Source organism: Anser brachyrhynchus, assembly GCF_964034855.1.
Source record: "Anser brachyrhynchus genome assembly, chromosome: 2".
Lineage (NCBI taxonomy): Eukaryota > Metazoa > Chordata > Aves > Anseriformes > Anatidae > Anser > Anser brachyrhynchus.
Window position 1 is genome coordinate 116,234,338 of NC_137695.1, and position 18,539 is coordinate 116,252,876.

At 33.5% G+C, this 18,539-nt stretch overlaps 1 protein-coding gene across 1 annotated transcript in view; it reads right to left on the bottom strand.

Moving 5' to 3' along the window:
- The window catches only part of CCDC178 (coiled-coil domain containing 178), a 174,821-nt gene extending 157,042 nt beyond the window's left edge, over positions 1–17,779 (bottom strand). The window contains exons 1-7 of the mRNA XM_080578410.1: positions 17,484–17,779; positions 13,752–13,832; positions 11,730–11,857; positions 9,694–9,728; positions 7,870–7,952; positions 6,353–6,553; positions 351–571 (exon numbers count right to left, since the gene is read on the bottom strand). Of these exons, the coding sequence (XP_080434536.1) occupies positions 351–571; positions 6,353–6,553; positions 7,870–7,952; positions 9,694–9,728; positions 11,730–11,857; positions 13,752–13,809 (726 nt within the window). The 5' untranslated portion in view covers positions 13,810–13,832; positions 17,484–17,779. The remainder of the gene's footprint in view (positions 1–350; positions 572–6,352; positions 6,554–7,869; positions 7,953–9,693; positions 9,729–11,729; positions 11,858–13,751; positions 13,833–17,483) is intronic.
- Between the last annotated feature and the right edge of the window lie 760 nt (positions 17,780–18,539).

Here is an 18,539-nt window from a genome sequence, read left to right on the forward strand (position 1 = left end):
ATTCTGGAACAAAACTTGATGACTGAGAAACCTGAAAAGAATTTATGCAGACATCAGATATATGACATTTATCTTTCTTTCCAAAAAAAAATCCACATTGAATCAACTTACAAATTTAGAATTACATTCCATGTATGCTTATGAAGCATTTAAAGGCCAACAGCATTATCCTCCCTGGATTCTGTCTGCACTGATTCTGTATGTAATGGTACAGGCACACAATTCTCAGTCTTTGTGTACAAAATTTACAACAGACTAGTAATGCCAAAATACTGCTGTTCTCTAAAAGGGTACAAACTTATCTAGTGGAAAGGTCCTAATAAAAATGTCTTTGCATGATTTGTATTCACCTTTTCATAAGCCAGCAATACATCCTTCACAGCTTCACCCTCCAGTTTTAGCTTTTCTTCCAGCAGAGGGCTGTGTTTCTTCATGAAGTCTATATCCTCCTGAATCTTTCTGTTGACTGTTTCTATCTTAAGTATTTGGGCTTCTACCTGTCGCAGCTGACGGCTTTTACAATCAAAATGCCATCGTAGCTCCAAGGTATCTTGAGCACACATTTCATATTCTGTTAAAAAGATAATCAGCATAACAAAATGTGTATCTGAGGGAAACCACGAATACTTAGGGAGATTAGGAAATATGTCGTTATAACAACGAGTACAAGACTTGCAAAATTTTGCTGTAAAATACTTTAAAGGCCGACAGAGGACATCGGTTACAAAAGACATCACCAAATACTACATTAGCGGTAGAACTGTTTTGAAACTCATACTTAATAATTTAACTGCATCATTCAAGCAAATTCTCAAGGTGAGGAGTGGTTTTGTGTTTATGAAGGAAACTAAAACATCTGGCCTTAAGTTATATCTTGAGGAGGTTGTTACCAGACAAAAACAGCTGTACTGAACTTCTGTGCCACCAGCAATGGATATACATGGATGCAGAAGAAGAACAGGGCAAGTATATATCCTAGATCATCTTAATATGCCAACTGTTTTCAGTTCAGGGACACTTCCTGAATTAAATGTGGCTTCAGAAAAGCTAGACTAAAGATACACATTTGAAGCCATCAGATAGATCGTATTCATGTTGCCACACAGAATTGTGTCAGTGTTAATTCAGTTCATTGCATTTACTTTTCCTATTCTGGCATAAATTTCCTAAGGGCCTTACGAGAAAATATGTAACTAGATCATTGGTTGCTGAATGACAGCATGTATTTTATCTTGCTCAGAAAAAAAAAGGCTTATTACAGACTGTGTCATAACAGTCCTGCAGCAGTTCATGTTCTACATAGAGAAAAAGTATTGGTATGAAACTAAGGAAAGTAAAGTAAGATTATCAGAAAAGAAAAAAAAAGAGAAAAAAAAAAAACAGAAAATAGCAGGAGTAAACTGCTATAAATCTGAGAGAGTGCGGTACATTTTACAGAGAAAAAACGGTTCTCTGGCTCTGAGAAGTGGAATATCCAGTGCAATCCCTTAACATTGGATAAAATTTGCTGTGTTAACAAGACGTAAATCACAAATTTACAAATTTATTATTTCATTGCCACTAAAAGTTAAAGGGACTTTGTATGAATAAGTGGCTTTTCTGTGTCATACTAAGTGACGCCTAACAGGAAGATGAATAAAATGTGTATTGCACTGGATTTTTGTTATATTTCAGAGAAGGTCAGTTCTGAAGATGGGTTATGTCACTGCAATTAGTTGAATGTGCTACAGTACAAAAAGGCAGCAGGAGCTAGCAATAATGGAAATCAAAGGAAGTCTGAAGAAATAACATGATTCTGTGCCTACTCTGAATGGGTCATGCAAACTCTTAATTAAGAATCTCCTGGGTTTGTAATACTTAGATTAGGGATAATTATAACATCCTTGAGGGTCTTTTCCCTTTATCCTCAATTCTGTTTTAGCATAATTTTTGTCTTATAGATAATAGTGTGAAATATTATAATCCTGAAAATGACAAATTTACTCCAAGGACACAACATCATACTGCCATAGTCTACTGATATATCAAGGGGGAGAGTTGGTTAATCTTCACAGCCAAACTTCATGCTGTTTTTTGCTTTTTTGTTTGTTTTAATAGATACGCTGTATCATCACATATATTAACATAATTTACAATGTGTTCAGTATATTCTACTATTCCAAACTTTTGCTTTTTTTTATATTATGTTATTATATGATTAATTACAGGGAATGCTAAACAGCAATGTAAGAGTAATAGATCTTTATAGCATCACACATGTATATATATGTGTATATATACATATATATATATATATATATATATACACTGCTTTTTGCATCACTGCAGTTGACTTGGAAAGTAACATCTCTGCAGTTCAAATCCTGAAATACTGTGCTGGAGAATGAAGCTCTATTATCAACTCTTCTTGAAGCTTTTTTTTGCTTCTATAAATTTGACCTTTCAGTTGCCATAGGCCTTTTTCCTGCAAGCAGTTTCTAATCTCCCTATGAATGAATTTTAATTCTAGTTCTTTATTCAATCTCTTCCTTTGTTTTCAGGATGTTATAAATTCCCCCTTAGAGGCAACTGATTAAAAAAGAAAGACAAAAAAACAATCTCTGCAAACTGGTAAAACCTTAAGATGTTTCTTGTTTCCAATCTGAGTTAGCCATTGCCGAAAATAAATAAATAAATAAGAAAATAAACATAAAACAAAAAATTATTTTCATATATTCTCAGGGATGTGTCCAATTTCACATTTTGCCTTTCTAGGAAAAAAAAAAAAAAAAAAAGAAAAAAGAAAAAGAACATGTTTGGGACTAAACAAGTACAGGCTTGCCTTCATTATGCACTCATTTTCACAGTGTTTACCCATCAATAAACACAGTTATGAAAGACTCTTGCACCGTAACCATACCCTGGATTGTGAGGGAGGTGTTTGTCAAAATCTCAGGATGATGTGCACCAGAGTAAGTACCTTAGGACTGACTATATGCCACTTCTTTTCCTCTCCATCTTTATATCTCTTTTGGCGTCTGATACCATTCTGAAAACTATGGGAAGATTATAGAGAAACCACTGCTATGCTTTTCAAATTAGTGTCTGGGAATATTAACTGGTGTCCCACCACCTCTAACTTTAGTTCAGCAGCATAGTAACAAACAGATGTAATGGAATACCATGATGGTTCAGAGCCTGTATTTTCCTCTTCTACGACTTACTTAAACAAGACAGTAAAAAGTAGTCAAAAACACAACTGGGAAGATTGGACTGACATTCTCTGAGGTCTTTTTCTTGGAATAGTTATAAATACTGCTCTACTACTCTCAGTGTAAGAAAAGCACTGTAGACTGAAAGAAGAAGAAGAAGAAGCTCTAGAGCTAAAATAGTTACCAATCACATGAAAACCAGTTGAGTGAAGACACATTGACCATTGCATCTCTAACTTCAAGAACCTAGATTTTGTCAGAAATCAACAGTTTTCATTATGAAAATAGAAGATAATTTGCTAGCCAAAAAATATGCATTAAAGTCTCATTTCCTATTTTCTAAGGTCCTTACTATTGTTTGCTGCTGTGGTATATTTTGTTAGACATCTGGATATAAAAATAATAAACTACTCCCACAGCAGCTACAGGATAACCTGGGGCACTTCTGTGAAAAGGAATTGGGAGATTTATAGTTGACTGGAAGACTTAAGAGAGTCATGCAGTACCTTCACATAATGTGATGTGTTGCAAATGTAAAGGATCTAAAAAAAGGGCCTTAAAATCAGAAACAAAGATACTATAGTTCCAAGGCAGTTTTGGCAGCCTCCAAGATACCCACTACTCTCTGACAATATACAAGCATGGTATCTTGAAACATTATGGTGCCATATTGTAGAAAAAGCTGAGAAGTTTGATGGTTTGATGTTGTTCTTGCTTATTTCCTGACTATAGGAATATAAACTATACACATACATATATATATGTATGTGAATATATATATATATGAGTAGAAAGATAGATAGGAATATGAACTATTTAGAAAAAAAGGGTGTGTGTGTTAAAATAAATAGTCAAAATGGTCAAATAGGTATGTGGGTTTCCAGCCACAATATGTTGATTTACTGATTTTACAAATATTCTACCTTCTTATCCTTGGGCATGAAACGGGAGGACCATCCTGTCCACATGATCTTTTGGTATACTTTGGCACACTAGCCATTTCCACTGCTGTGAAACTTTACCTTTTACTAACGAAACACATATGGTCCCCTTCATAACCCATGGGTTCACTACCATGATGACATACATACTCTTCTTCCCAAGCAAAAATCAATAATTTGGTGGTTAGCCTACTACAACATTACTCAGGTATACTACAAAGATCAAAAATCTTGTTCGACAAAGTTTGCCATTCTCTGTTGGCACTGAATAGCTTGAATCATACAGGCAAATGAGTATTCCGAGAACAACTGCTTGAGCATTTGTTTCATCATAATTAATGGATCTTCTGAATTCAGTGCATGGAATCTGTTCTCCAAGACAGTCAGTCATCTTTTTTTTACATCTGTTGACTGCCCTATCACCAGCATCTCTATTAGAAAAAGACTCTCTAAATGAAGTAGAAAATGAATTATGTTGGATCCTGCATCAAACTGACTTCTACAAGCTTCTTCAGAACTTCCATTCTTCTCTCACTATAGAAAACTCCTTCACTTTGACAACATGAATATGAAATCATTAAGCATGGCCTCTAGTGTTCATTTTCTTTAAATCATTAAGTTTGACACACACCTGAGGCTGATGCTTGTGTCCATACAGGTCTGAAACTCCAAAGTGTCAACCAAAGAAGGCAGAAGTGTAACGATTTTTCACAGAGGCTGTTTTGTGGTTTCAAAGACAGTTTTTTCTTTTCTTCTTTTGCTCAGCTATTCTGGAGTATTGTGCAGTTAAGTTTCTTTACACTCTTTCAGAGGCCAGGAGTTAGCTGTCATTTGAAGCTCTCCTTAATACTCACTTTCAAAAGGATTCATTAAAACCTGTAATCAGGGCTCTGGTAGACTGCACTGTGACTTACACACTGTTTGTTGCCATGTTTTGTTTCTTTAAACACCAAGAAAGAAGGTATTTGATTCTCTTAACATCTTAAATTGGGCAGAATATCTGTTTGACAAGGCATACGAGAAGAACAAACCTTGGTATAGCTTATAGTTCCTAACAACGGTCTAGTCCAGCAAGTGCCTCATTATTGGTAAAAAGTTTAAATTATTCAGGAACTGAACTGTAATTCCACTAAGAGCTCTCAAAATTATTTTTGTTTTTCCTACAAACACCTAACGTGATTTGATAAATAGCTGTGTGAGATTCTTTACAGTACTTTGATCATATTTGCACTCAAAAGCACAGTGAAATGTTGTTCCAGAACTATACACAGCTCTCTAATAAAAAACAGTAATAAACATGGTCAAAGAGAAGAGGTCACAGTACTTACTAGACAGTAGCAAGATCAGAGAATAAGTCTCAAGAGCAAAGAGATAGTAAGCTTAAAAAGAACAGGTCATCACAAATAAAAAGAGGTGATTTTAAGACTGCTGTCACCTTTTTTCAATATTAAGAACACATACACACAAAAGCTGTAATAGTTAAATGAGAATTTGGAAAGAGAAATCCACCCTCGATCACAGCATCTGACTGTCAATGAATATGAACGACATTTGACATATGATACAGCACTGATAATGCTAATGCATGTTTATAATTTTCCTCTAGATATATGTTTTCCCACAGGCAACAGGCTATAAGTCTAGGTTCAAATGCTACTTGTTTCCCAGTATGACTCATGAGTCAGGAGACAACAGCTGCGAAGTAGCTGCTTTTTTTTCCCTTTTCTTTTTTAATTCTATTGTATAGATGCCAGTTAACCACAGAATACCTTAGAATGTCTTTAGAATCTGGGATTTCGAGGAGATCTATCAATGGTTACATCAAACCATTCACGTAAATACTTTATGCAAATTTATCACATTTTAATTTTTTTCTAAACAAACTTATCTTTTAAATTTATGGTTTAATACACACTTTAGCACATTGCATTATTTTGTAATTCTGCTTAAACTTCTCATTCCCTGACACAAACTGAGTATCTCTCATAATCTTAAGTGTCTTGTTTACTCTTAAGCTATTTCTCAAACAATGTTAACTATTCTGTTAATGTACATTATGTTTGTTTTTTTTTTCCCCATGGATACATATTCAAGCATACCAAATTCGGAAGCATAAATATTGTAGTTCTATTACACTAAACACAACTATAGTCATAATTCTTATTCTTGGTAATGTACTTACTGAAAAATAACAAATATTCTTAGTTTCAATACTGATACCTTTTTGCACAGCTGCAGGGAGCTGCTGCAGCCTCCAAAGTGACATACAATCTATTTCCATGCCAAGCTTTTTCCTTCGCTGTCTCTCCCTCTCCAAAGCTTTTTCTGCCTCCTCACGATCGGCCTCCAGTCGCTTAATTAGCTCAGTAACTTCCAATAGCAAAGCTTCTGTTTCACGCTTCAAGGTTAATGTCTTGCTGTCTTTAAAAATACATTAAAAAATATTTTTTTTAATGAAAGCTTAGTCATATGCTTTTTATTCCAGCTTCATTCTCTACACAAAGTTGGCCTGTCCACATGTATCACGGTAAGCACAATTAGTTACATTGCTTTTTAAAAATACATTATAATTCTTTCTTATGAAACCTTAAAAATACACTCTTTATTCCAGCTGCATTCTCAATAGAAAGCTAGCGCCAAGGCAAGCACAATTAGTTGCAAATAAAACTTGTATGTTCAATAGCATTTTCCTTCAGTTTAAGTCAAATGCAGAGTAAAACAAAAATATATTAATAAAGATGGTACCAAATTCTCATTTTTGCCTTGTTGCTTGGGTCAGTAATCATCCAAGTTCATAATTATATCAATTTTTAAATAATACTTGTTTTTTTTTATTTCATTTTCCCCAGAAAGTATCAAAGTCTTCAGAGTTCTGAGAATATTCAGTGTAATATCTCGAAAGCAAACAACACTGTTTTTAATCATAATACAAATGGGTCATCGCCATCTTATTCTGTGAAATGTGGCTATCAAGAATGCCTGAGTTGTTTGTTTCCATACAAGATTTTTTGAGGCCGTCTTCCATTATCCTTATCTGTATAAGCTACGGAATTCAAGACCTTCACATTTAGATTCCACAGTCAATAATCATTAATCTCCTAAATTATTTTGATTAAAACTGTAAGCATTGAAAAAAAGGATTACTACTTAAGCTACTTTCACTGGAAAGAACTTTTGACTTTGCTGGCATCAACAATAACACAATTTACTGCAGACAGGATTGCCTCAGGCTAGCAGTAATTAAAATGTTGTAGTGTGGCTTAAAAAATGCACATAATCTCCCTAATACTTAAAATAATTTTAAAAAGTATAATCTGAATAAAGAAACAAACTGTAAAAAATAGAACTCTGTTTCAGGAGTATATTATGAAAACCCTGCAACATTGGTGCAGATATTTGTTTTATTGAAATTAAATGAAAAAAAAAATATCTAGATTTTCCAGCAACCAGCATAACTAGTTTTACCGGTTCAACTCCTACGTGCGTTAAAATACAGTATGAATCTAAATACAGAAATGTAAATTACTGTCTTGCAAACAGGATGATTTAATAGTACTTAATATAACATTTTAAATGTATATCTTTCATCTTGACAGACAATACACAGATTTCAAAGGACACACTCATCACTTACATAAGATATGTCAAGTAATTAACAACTATTATTAAATGCAAAGCATATATTAAATGAGGGTAAGTAACTATAACCACTGAGTGAGTACTGTAAAACATTTTACCTTCACCAGATACATTAGCTTCTTGAAAATCCAATGACAACCAGATATCTTCATTAGATTCAGCGCTGACCTGTTTTGTTATCCTGTGGATAAAACCCACTGTCACTAAAATTTTAGACTGAATTTAAATTAACACTGTTACATAAATATTACTTTCACTAAGTCAAAAGTATATCTTTTCAGTCTTACACATTTAAACATTGGTTTAAGTGAACGGAATAATTGCTAAAAGACACTGCGAGTCATACAGAAGAATTCTTAATTGTACAATTCCCATATATATGCTTTTCTCACATTTCTTTAGACAAATACAAGAAAGAGATTTCTTTAACATCTGAAACTGTTGTGAGAAACCGTTCTGAAAAAGTTGTTACTCTTACCAAGCCCTGAACTTGGCAGAGCAATATATACTTTCCAAACTCTTCTAAACAGCAGAAGCATTGAGGGTCACTATCAGACACAGATATATTTTGCACTGCAAGTTAGATGTAGTTTCACTTTTATCAGTTTAAGGTAAGTCATCACTGAAGGGTCAACAATGAAAAAAAAAAATAAAGATTTTTTAGAGATATGAAGGCTTCATCAGTTTCCAACAGACAAGCTTTTGAAATCCTGGGAGACTCAAAAGCAAAAAAGAGGAGGGCATTGTTAAAATGAGATCAGGACAAATTTAACCTGCAAGTGAGAGAGGAAAAGAGATAACCGAAACAGACAAATTAGAACACAAGCGAACCACAGCTCTCATGTGACCTCAAGAGGCTCATTAGCCTACTGGAGTTTAGAAGAAAGAGGATGAAAGATAACCACCACCCATTTATGCCCTCATGTGCAGGTTAAAGAGCACATACAGGTTTGTCACATGCACCTAAGACAAAATGAAATCTGTTTTTGTGGTACATCACACGTACATGCATAATGTGAAAGTGCAGATTTGAAAGCACTCCACAGACATTTGGTGTTTCTATGAAGAAATAACAGACAAAAACCTTATGTCAAAAACAGACCGAAAGAAATAGAACCGAAGCCTCCCTAGATCAACAGAAAATGCATGTAAAGTACTGGGAAGAGAACAACAACAACATCAGCAACAACAGAAAAATATTCGATAGGAAAACTTCGACTAGGTGATGGAAGAGATTTCAAATCAGATACAGAAGCAGGAGTTCAATGAACAGGTTAAGTAGGCTGAACACAAAGTAACTCAGTAGGCACATCTGACAGAGTGAAAATATACAGAGAAATAGAGCGTTCATTGCTCAAAACAGTCAGGACAACAAGCTGAGTGCAGGAGATACTTTCTCCTCTTCAAACTCTTCTTTTTAATCTTTGTAATGAGAACTACATTATAAAGTAGTCCGCATCATGAATAATACAATTTAAAGTCACAGAGTCAGCTTTATTTTGGGTATCTTCTAACTTAAAGCAATGAGAGTTTAAAATAAGGGCAATGAGCTGTATTTAAGTACCTGAGGTGAGGCACAATTTCAGAAGTATCAATAGCTGAACAACTCTTACCAACAGAAATTCATCATTTACGTGGGTCCTGAGACATGAGATTACTTCGAAAATTAAACACTGAATAGGAAGGATATAAGAAATACTCCATAAACACTTTAGGGCTCCTGAAATAACCAGCTCCTGCATGTACTAAGAATACTTCAGATATGTTTTATGCAACAGAAGAACTTGGTAAACTCTATAGTTCACAGAGCAGACTTTGTAGTCAGACTAACTTCTCATCAAATAATTACCTGACATTAAAACAAATACATCATTTTGTATAATTTTGTGTGTTTCTTTGCATGTTTTGTATACATTTCTTACCGTGGCATTTTCTCCTCCTTAAACACATGGTCATACTGCAAAAGTAAAACAAAAACTCCATCATACATCTCAGATAATACATACCTTTTCTGTTTCCTAATAAAAAGGCCACTGAATTTTTTATCATAAGAGGATCGAATCAATTTACATACAGAGGTACGTTTCTTACCATCTTAAAATAAATACGAAGCTTTTGAATTTTTAAAAAATGTGTAATGATCTCAAAAGGTAGGTAATGAAACCAAATTTTTTTAGATACATGTTACGTATTACTTAATTTTGTAATGTAATTCTTTTAAGTCATTTTATATTGTTAATACCCTTGCTACTCTTTTAACTTTGATACTTTGTTTTTAATCTCAAAACTATTGGAGAATGTCTGCCTGAACTTTGTATGCTTTTTCTTCATTACGGTTATGTTTAGAACAGTAAAAAACTGCCAGGCCCTTTGGGCCCAGCAACTTTACCACCCACATCATCAGATTGTTACAAAACCCAATTGCTACAATTACCATATCTGCAAATCATTCCCAGTTTCCAAGCACAGTTCAGGAACTGGAAAGAGTGAAAAACCAGTCCCCTAAACAGTGTGCATACTGTTTACCTGTTTTGCAGGGGACGAACTTAACAATATGGATATGAGGTTTTCCATTTCAACCGGACACATTACTGGTGATACTTAATTTACTAGCAGAGTTGTAAATAAATTCATATTTATCCTAGTAAAGTCCAAGACTCTCTATATTTGTAGCAGTATATTCATTCCAGTAAATATTCCTAATTTTGATTTTTATAAGCATTTATGAAATACAGATACTGAAGTCACCCCATTTTTTTCACCTTAAGTTATAGTTGTAATGATGTCACTGTCTAGAGGCCTTAAACTATTTTTAAGCTCTGTGTATTAAGTATACTCACAAAGTTAGAAGAGATGTGGAAAACACGCATAAGACTGCATATGCATTAATATGAATGAACATCTAGTGTTTATCCATCTAATTCGTGCATATTAATGACAAAATTATAACATTAAAATCATTTCACTGTTCATCATTTTAAGTACAGGTGAATGAGACAATATAAAATTTTCCACTTAAGTCTATGCTGTAAATTGAGATATTACTATAGTTCATACACCTTGGATTCCTCTAGTATCTATGCTGCAGTTGCAGAAATCTCCCTGCAGCGTGTTTAACAACGTTTTTGGAAGATTAATGTAAGATAGTCTTCCTGATGTGCTGCTATGATGGCACTATGGTCGATACTCGAAATAAATTATTTAAATATAACTTGTCTGCAAAAGTAGCAATCAGATCTTTTTACTGCAGTGTAGACATATACAGAATTTATTAACATTTGGAAAACACTCCTCCAGTAAAGTGAATTATTTAAATAATACTAATCATGTTCTCAAAGAAGTTAATGGGAAGATTTTACTATACTTTAAAACAGAATATATTGCATTTTTCTTCATCTACCTACCCATCTGTAGTTACCCCCTATTCTTGTTTCTATTCACACAAAATCTATATAGGCTATGAAAACATCATATATTGCTAGAAACAGAACCATAGTATTTTCAAATTCACGGCTCTGAACATAAGAGTAAAGAATATTTAATCACGGAATTTTTAAGTACCGTTTAGGAAAGAACATTGCTTACTGTAAGTGACAGAAAATGGCACAGAGATCACTGAGTATCTAGTCAAGATTAGGATCAAGAAATATTTTGCAGACTATCTACATCATTGAAAAAACACGATTCTGTGTGCTTCTGAATTGTCATATATGAATTTACTAATATATATTTGATATATTATATTAAGATGCTGTGAGATAGTTTGATTTGCCTAAACTGTTAAGCAGATGTTAAGACTGTTAAGCATCATGGCTAGTAAAAAAACCTGCTGGACACTGTTTTGGACCATACATACCAACTGAAGTAATATTTTTAAATAGAAATCACCATAGGAATCTTACTTAAAATATACTTGCTATATAAAAAAGGACTTGGCCATTTTTAACCATAAATGTACCTGTTGAAAACATTTCTCCATCTTTACTTCCAACTCTTGAATGTGATAAATAGCCTTATTAATACATGGTAATGGAGTGTTTACAAAAGCACAGCTACGTTGCCTTATGGTGGTCCACTCATTCTCATCTGGAGAAAGAGAATATAGAAGGTTGCTAAACTTTACATGCAGGTTGATACCAGATTTTCTGATACATTATTTTTTTCCTTTAATTTGGAACTCTGTAAACCTTGGTCTTGACATTGACTAAGAGAATGTAACAGCTGCATCTATTGCTATTCACACTTTATGCAGAAAACATTGTTCCTTTTCAATACAATCTCAAATACAAGGAGAGAAACTCAAAAATGCATGAAGAATATGAAGGAATAATTTCAAAAAGATGAGATGATAAAAGGGGTGAAGGTCAGAATACAGTTTGCTATAATTAATTTCATATAATTAATCCCAAATTAATTGAGTTTGATGATTTTAGGCTAGTCCCCAGTGAAGATCTTGTCCAAACAGAAAAAATAATATCAGAAACGAAAAAGGCAAAGCTGTCAGCTACTAAAAAAAAGCCCAGAGCAGAACAGAAAAGGTCTCAAGGCCTGAAGAGGCAAACTTAGGCTGCTCTTATGCATACAATACTTATTTCCAGACAGTGTTTGCTTCAACCTTTTGAAGGGATGAACTTCCAAAATAGTAGTTCTTGTGTTGGGAAATTAAAGCTAAATGGTATGTTATGAGAACATGCAGATTTAACAACTACATTTTCTTAAACTCTGCTAGCCTTATAATGACATAATTAAATTATACTGTGTCACAATATTAATGCTAATTATTTAATTAATACACAGAATGGTAATCTGACTGCAGAGATCGCTAATGAAAGGTGTCAGGAATCAGAACAAGACAGTGAAACCTAGACCTATGAAAAAGTATAAGCAGTTGTCCTACAAAGATGGAACATTAACCTAATTATGTTCAGGGAGACACAATGCTGTAAGGGGCCTTGGAGATTAACCAAAAATAACAATATTAATAATAGGGATTATACAGTAAAGTAGATAGATTAACAGACAACCTTCATATACAGTTTGTGGGCAGATGTTTTTGTTTGTTTGTTTGTTTTGTTTTGTTTTGTTTTGTTTTTTAAGAATAAACTCTTAGTATCTTGATTAAAAGTGTCAGACTAGAAGACTAGAAGCCTGTAGGTAGCATAACATCCTTCTAACCTTACCTTATGGTAAACTGCTTACTGGAATGGAAAAGATGGTTTGCAAAATTTTGTTTGAAAAGAAGCCCACTAAAAATGGTATCAGAAACAACCTCACAGGATCTCACTCTGCTTGTTTCTACAGCCTTCACAGGATGCCTACTGTCCTAACAAAGCATATATAGACTTTGGATCTTTCTTATACTCTGATGCACAACATACAAGTTCAGATTTCCAGATCAATATTAATTCAATTTCACTTAGTTGTTTCTTCTGCTATTGTTTTTACGTTTTACTAAATGAACATTAATATTGTTGTAAAAATATTTATTTTCTTTACATCATTAATGTAACTAACAATAACTTAGTTTAAAAAAAAAATGAAGCTTTTAAACAACATAAAAAGAGTATTTTCTCTTACTTTGGTTTTCCCTGGTAAATGCAAACATTTTTACAAATCTTCTAATCCATTTGTAAAAACAAGTTAGAAATATAACTCAGTGTGAAAGTGGAACCATTCACTATTTTTTTACAATCTAAAAAAATTAAATCTAGATGACATGAAATACAGCTAATTTTGCTTTCTCCAGATAGAAAAACTGAACTATGATTAGAGGATCGAGTGACACCAATGACTGACACTCAAAGTATACAAATGCATAATTGTTAGGAAGGATTTTGAGCAGCATGACAGATAACCAAGAAAGAGGACTAGCACTGCACACTATTAAAATACAAAATATAAAATAATTACTTATGTCTTAAATCTAAGCCCGTCCTTAAATTACTTGAAATCTGTATTATAGAAGACATACCTGACATACCTTGGGGTGGCTCATCACTGTCCTTAGAAGAACAGGAAATCAACTGTGTTTCAAACATTATTGCTGGTAGTACTTCGCAGCCTAATAATTAGAAAAATAATAATACATATATACATAAATACACATTTTAACCACTTATTTTCATCAGCATAAAATTTATTCTATCAGTGATATGTATCTATAGTATCTTTAAAGGCTAGCAAACCTGCTTTCACTTTTTCTACTAAGAGAAAGACAGCAATTAACCAGTTGAAATTACAAATTGCCCAGTGGAACCTATATAAGTAATGAAATTGTAGTAAAATTAATAAATAAATAAAAACAAGACAGGCAAATTTCAACCTATGTGGCCCAGCTTTTTAAATTACACATTTTTTTTTGAATCCCACAACAGTGGAAATTAGCCCTAACTGGACAGATGTGTAGAGTGGATAACCTATGAGATGAATTTTCATTACAAAATTGTCAGTGGAAGTCCATAAACCTGTCAACTGAACCACTGTCCACTCAACAGATAGATAACACAGAACAACAACAATCTATTTTGCATACGAAACGGTAGCTTTTTCCATTTCCTGAAGCAATTATTGCCTGAAACAATTATTGGTGGGTTTCAACATTGCTTAAAGAAATATGCCAACTTGGCAAGCAAGCATATTTAACTCTACGTGTGACAGGATGTAAGCTTCTTGGACCCGGCAGAGCAATACCTTAGTCTCCTACTGGCTTATCCTAACAGTCAGACCTGATGGGCCACACTAACTCCCACAAGGAATACAAAAGATTCTTAAACTCTCAGAAAGTCAATGAAAATAAGTATCTACAGGCAGAATAGCTTTAGAGCAAGGAGAAAAGAGAAGAAAATCCATATATACAAAAGGATGAAATCCAGAAAAAAAAGCTTAAGAAACAGTTTCACTTCATCATTTCTTATAAGGCCAGCAATATATCAGGAAGGAGGTACAAAATAGACTATTATCTGATATACAAGCATGTGTTAAGAACAAGGTGTGAACATCATTTGCCTGATGCAGAATCATTCATGTTACACAGAACACAAAAGACATTTCACTGTATATGACAACCCACTGAAAAAAATATATTGTACAAATCCACACTTGATGACAAAAGTATTGTGTCAGTCTGAGGCTTGGAAAAAAAAAAAATTAGTCAACACTTACTTCATTTAGTATCTTTTGAAAATCTTAGCCTCAATATATATAAAAACTATGTATGTTCATAGCTGTAGTTATAAATATACAAATGAACAAATTTCTTTGATACTATCCTACCCAGACCAGTAAGTCAAATCTAGTGAGTTAGCACTGTAATTCTGTAATATGTACCTCCGACCTCTAGGAAGTGTTATTCTGCACAAATAATTTTACAGCATTCAAACTGACTTTCTCACTCTGCCAAAGATAACCATTAGTTTAAGCCATACTCCTAGAGCATATCTTTCAAAAGCCATTGTATACTACTTCATAAAAAAAGCATTGTGAATGTTTCATCAGGTATGTATATAAACTTATTAAAAATATATGTCAGATATATTATTAAATATGACTAAAGCTAAATTAAAAATACAACATTTAAATTATTTCCTTGGTATTTTACTTTAATAGAAATAATTGGTCAGCTGCTAACATCAAATATTTAATGTCAATATCTCTAACAGAAAGATGAGGAACTAACAATTCTGTTAAAAGTAAAACTCTTGACAAATGTTTTTCTATGAAAGAGATTAGACTCCAGACATTAGAATTACTGTCCATGTAACATAAATTACTACTACTATTTCTCATCATAAAAACCATTCCCCAGGCAGAGTCTGGGGATATTCATAAATACACTCCATAAATAGCCTATTCCATATGAACCTTTCCCTCATCAACTCCGATACTTACCTCTCCACCAAAACTCTCATTCATCATTAAGCGAACTACGGGCAAATTGAGATTATCTATCTCATAAGACTAACAGATATGGCCAAATTACAGGAGAATTTTGTTTGACATGTTTTTACTGATTCCTGCTTCACTGTGGCCATACCATTTGTGTTGGAATTTTTCCTCCTTCCCCCAAATGCAGTTAGCATAAATAAAAATTATGAACTAATACATAGTTTAAAGGAGCTAACACTCCGTGAACAATCTTCATTTTACCCTATCATTTCCTGACCTCCAAGTGCTCGCTTTCTGCAAATACAGCATTTTATCATTTGGTGTTAGGGTCCTAGGACCTCTTGCACAATTTCTGCCTGTACTCAGGCGATGCAGTGAATCATTTTAATCACTGAAATGTATCCCAGGTTTACTTCAGAATATGCAAGAAACTATTAATGTCCCTAGGATTATTCCCTCAAGCTACATTTAGTGTGGATATTTCAAAATAGTACACAGTGTTGTTTAAATAGCAGTTTGCAACATCAAAATGTTTTACAGTGATAACTAGGTCTCACACTTGAAAACAAGACTTCATGCAGAATCTTGTAGACAGGCTAATATAAACCAACACTAACAACAACAACAAAAATCAGAATTATTTCTTTCACAGAAACAAGATCTCTGGAGAAGAAATTGTCCACTATACTAGCCACTATATGCCAGGGACATAAGATCAATAAAGTAGTCTCACAAACTTCTACTGGTGTCCAAAACTAAATATTCTGTATCTGAGATTTTACCACTATCATATAAATACCCAAATACTTTTGATAGTTCTGTATCAAAATCAATTTGAATTTTTGTCCAATATTCCATTATTCTTGGGGTTCACTGCAACTAGATAGTCTGCAATGTAAGTGAACTTAATCCCTATTCTTTTGCCATAGGCCTTAGTGTAAATATGAACTCTAAAATAAAAACCAGACAATTAAACAGGGTGAAAAACAACTGTAAATCTCTAACAGATAAGGGTATTAAATCCAGGTCCTTTGTGCCACAGTTTCGAATGATGCACTTTGTCATTATACATTCTCGAGTTCCACCTCTGTGACATGAATCAGAAAAGAGGAATTACTCTCCTATCAAGCAGCATTGAGAAAATAAATGCCTTAAGAGCTTCTCACATTCTGTGACATGGATTCTCACAAAACGTAACTACCTTTGACTAAAGGTGCTACCTACTTTGTTATTTCAATGTCCCTCCTCACACATTCTAAGGCCAGAAATGAAACAACAGAATTATTAATCTCTTCCTTATTCCTGGAAGGTCAGAGAGACCTGACAGTTGTAGGAACAATCTCTCTGCTCAAGCAAAAAACTAATTCAATTCAATTGTTAGAAATAAGCATCCGAAATTCCATTACCAGAAGAATCATCCAAATATATTTTAAAGATGATTACTACCAACGTTCATGCTACTAAGCATGTTAGTTATTTGATCCGTCCCCATATCCATAATTAAAATATCATGTACTATAGCGCAATATTTTTGAAAAGATTATTAAACTTTAAACCTAGCATTTTCTTCTGTTGTATATGTCTAAATGAAATACAGTGAATATTGGTTACCATAGTAACCACAGAACTGAGGAAATTTAGTTTTGGCATAATTGCCGCATATGTTCATACAAATCACATCTCCTATTCTGAGCATTAGATATGTAGACACTTCTGAATTTCATTTTTTAAAAATAGAGTAATGAAGTAACAACAAAAAAAAAAGATCAAATATTTACAGATCTTGCATTTTATCAAACCATTAAGTAGTGCTTATCTTTTTACTTACTTATAATTAAGCCAGTTCTGTTGTTGTCATTAGATTCAAAATACTATTTTATAATAATATACAAATAGTCAAACATTCAGAAATGGCTACAGAAATTTCAGAAAAACAACAAAAAGAAACAGCATGTGACAAACTTATTTTATTTCTTTTCACTTGCAATAAGGTTCATATTGAATAAGGATGAATTTGCTCGTTTCTTTAGTTTCAAGAAATAGTAGGAAAGGAAAAAGCGCTCTAGGCATGCTAACACTTAGTCTTACAACAGCCTAATTGTCTCAACAGCATTAAAAAACATGCATTCAGCAGGAACAAATTAACTCAATTCAACCAGCCTGTGAATTAGCTACAAACTCCTCTTCACTTTCTTATCAGCTCCCAGAATGAATCATAGGCATCTAAAAAAACAATAATAAATAAATAAATAAATAAACACCACAACCCTGCCAATCAGATGAACAGCGGGACAGTTGGACTTGTATGTTTTTACTTCAACGCTAGAGCTCTTCTGTTTTTTTCCCTTCCTAGCTTTGTTTGCTCAATAACTTTGTTCTGTATCAGTTGTTTCAGAGCTGCCTTATACTCACCAAGTTCATTGCCATCAATACCTTTCATTTCAATGTTCAGAAATACAAACATTGGAATTTCACAATTTGGCAATACAGAACAGATAAACAGACAAATAAATCTCAGTTAAAAATAAACACAGACATCACCTCTAGTCGAAAGCTTTAATTCTTGGAAACTTAAAGCATTTTCTTAATCTGTTAAATGCTGCACAAGAATCTGTAGTTATCAGCACTGCAACAAAGGGATGCAAAGAAAAAGTCCAAGAATTTCTTTAGCACACGCTGTCATGCTTCTAGCTTGAACTACCAACAATATCGTTTTTGGTCTACTTTGCCTCCTCAGACCTCCCTGGTATCTTAAAAGATCATTAAAAGATAAATGGGTCAAGGGACTGGTGGAACTGATCCAGTCAAATTTGGAAGGATAGAATAGGTTCTCCAAAAAAAATATGAAGATAAGCCAGAAATAACAACAGATGAATCATTTTAG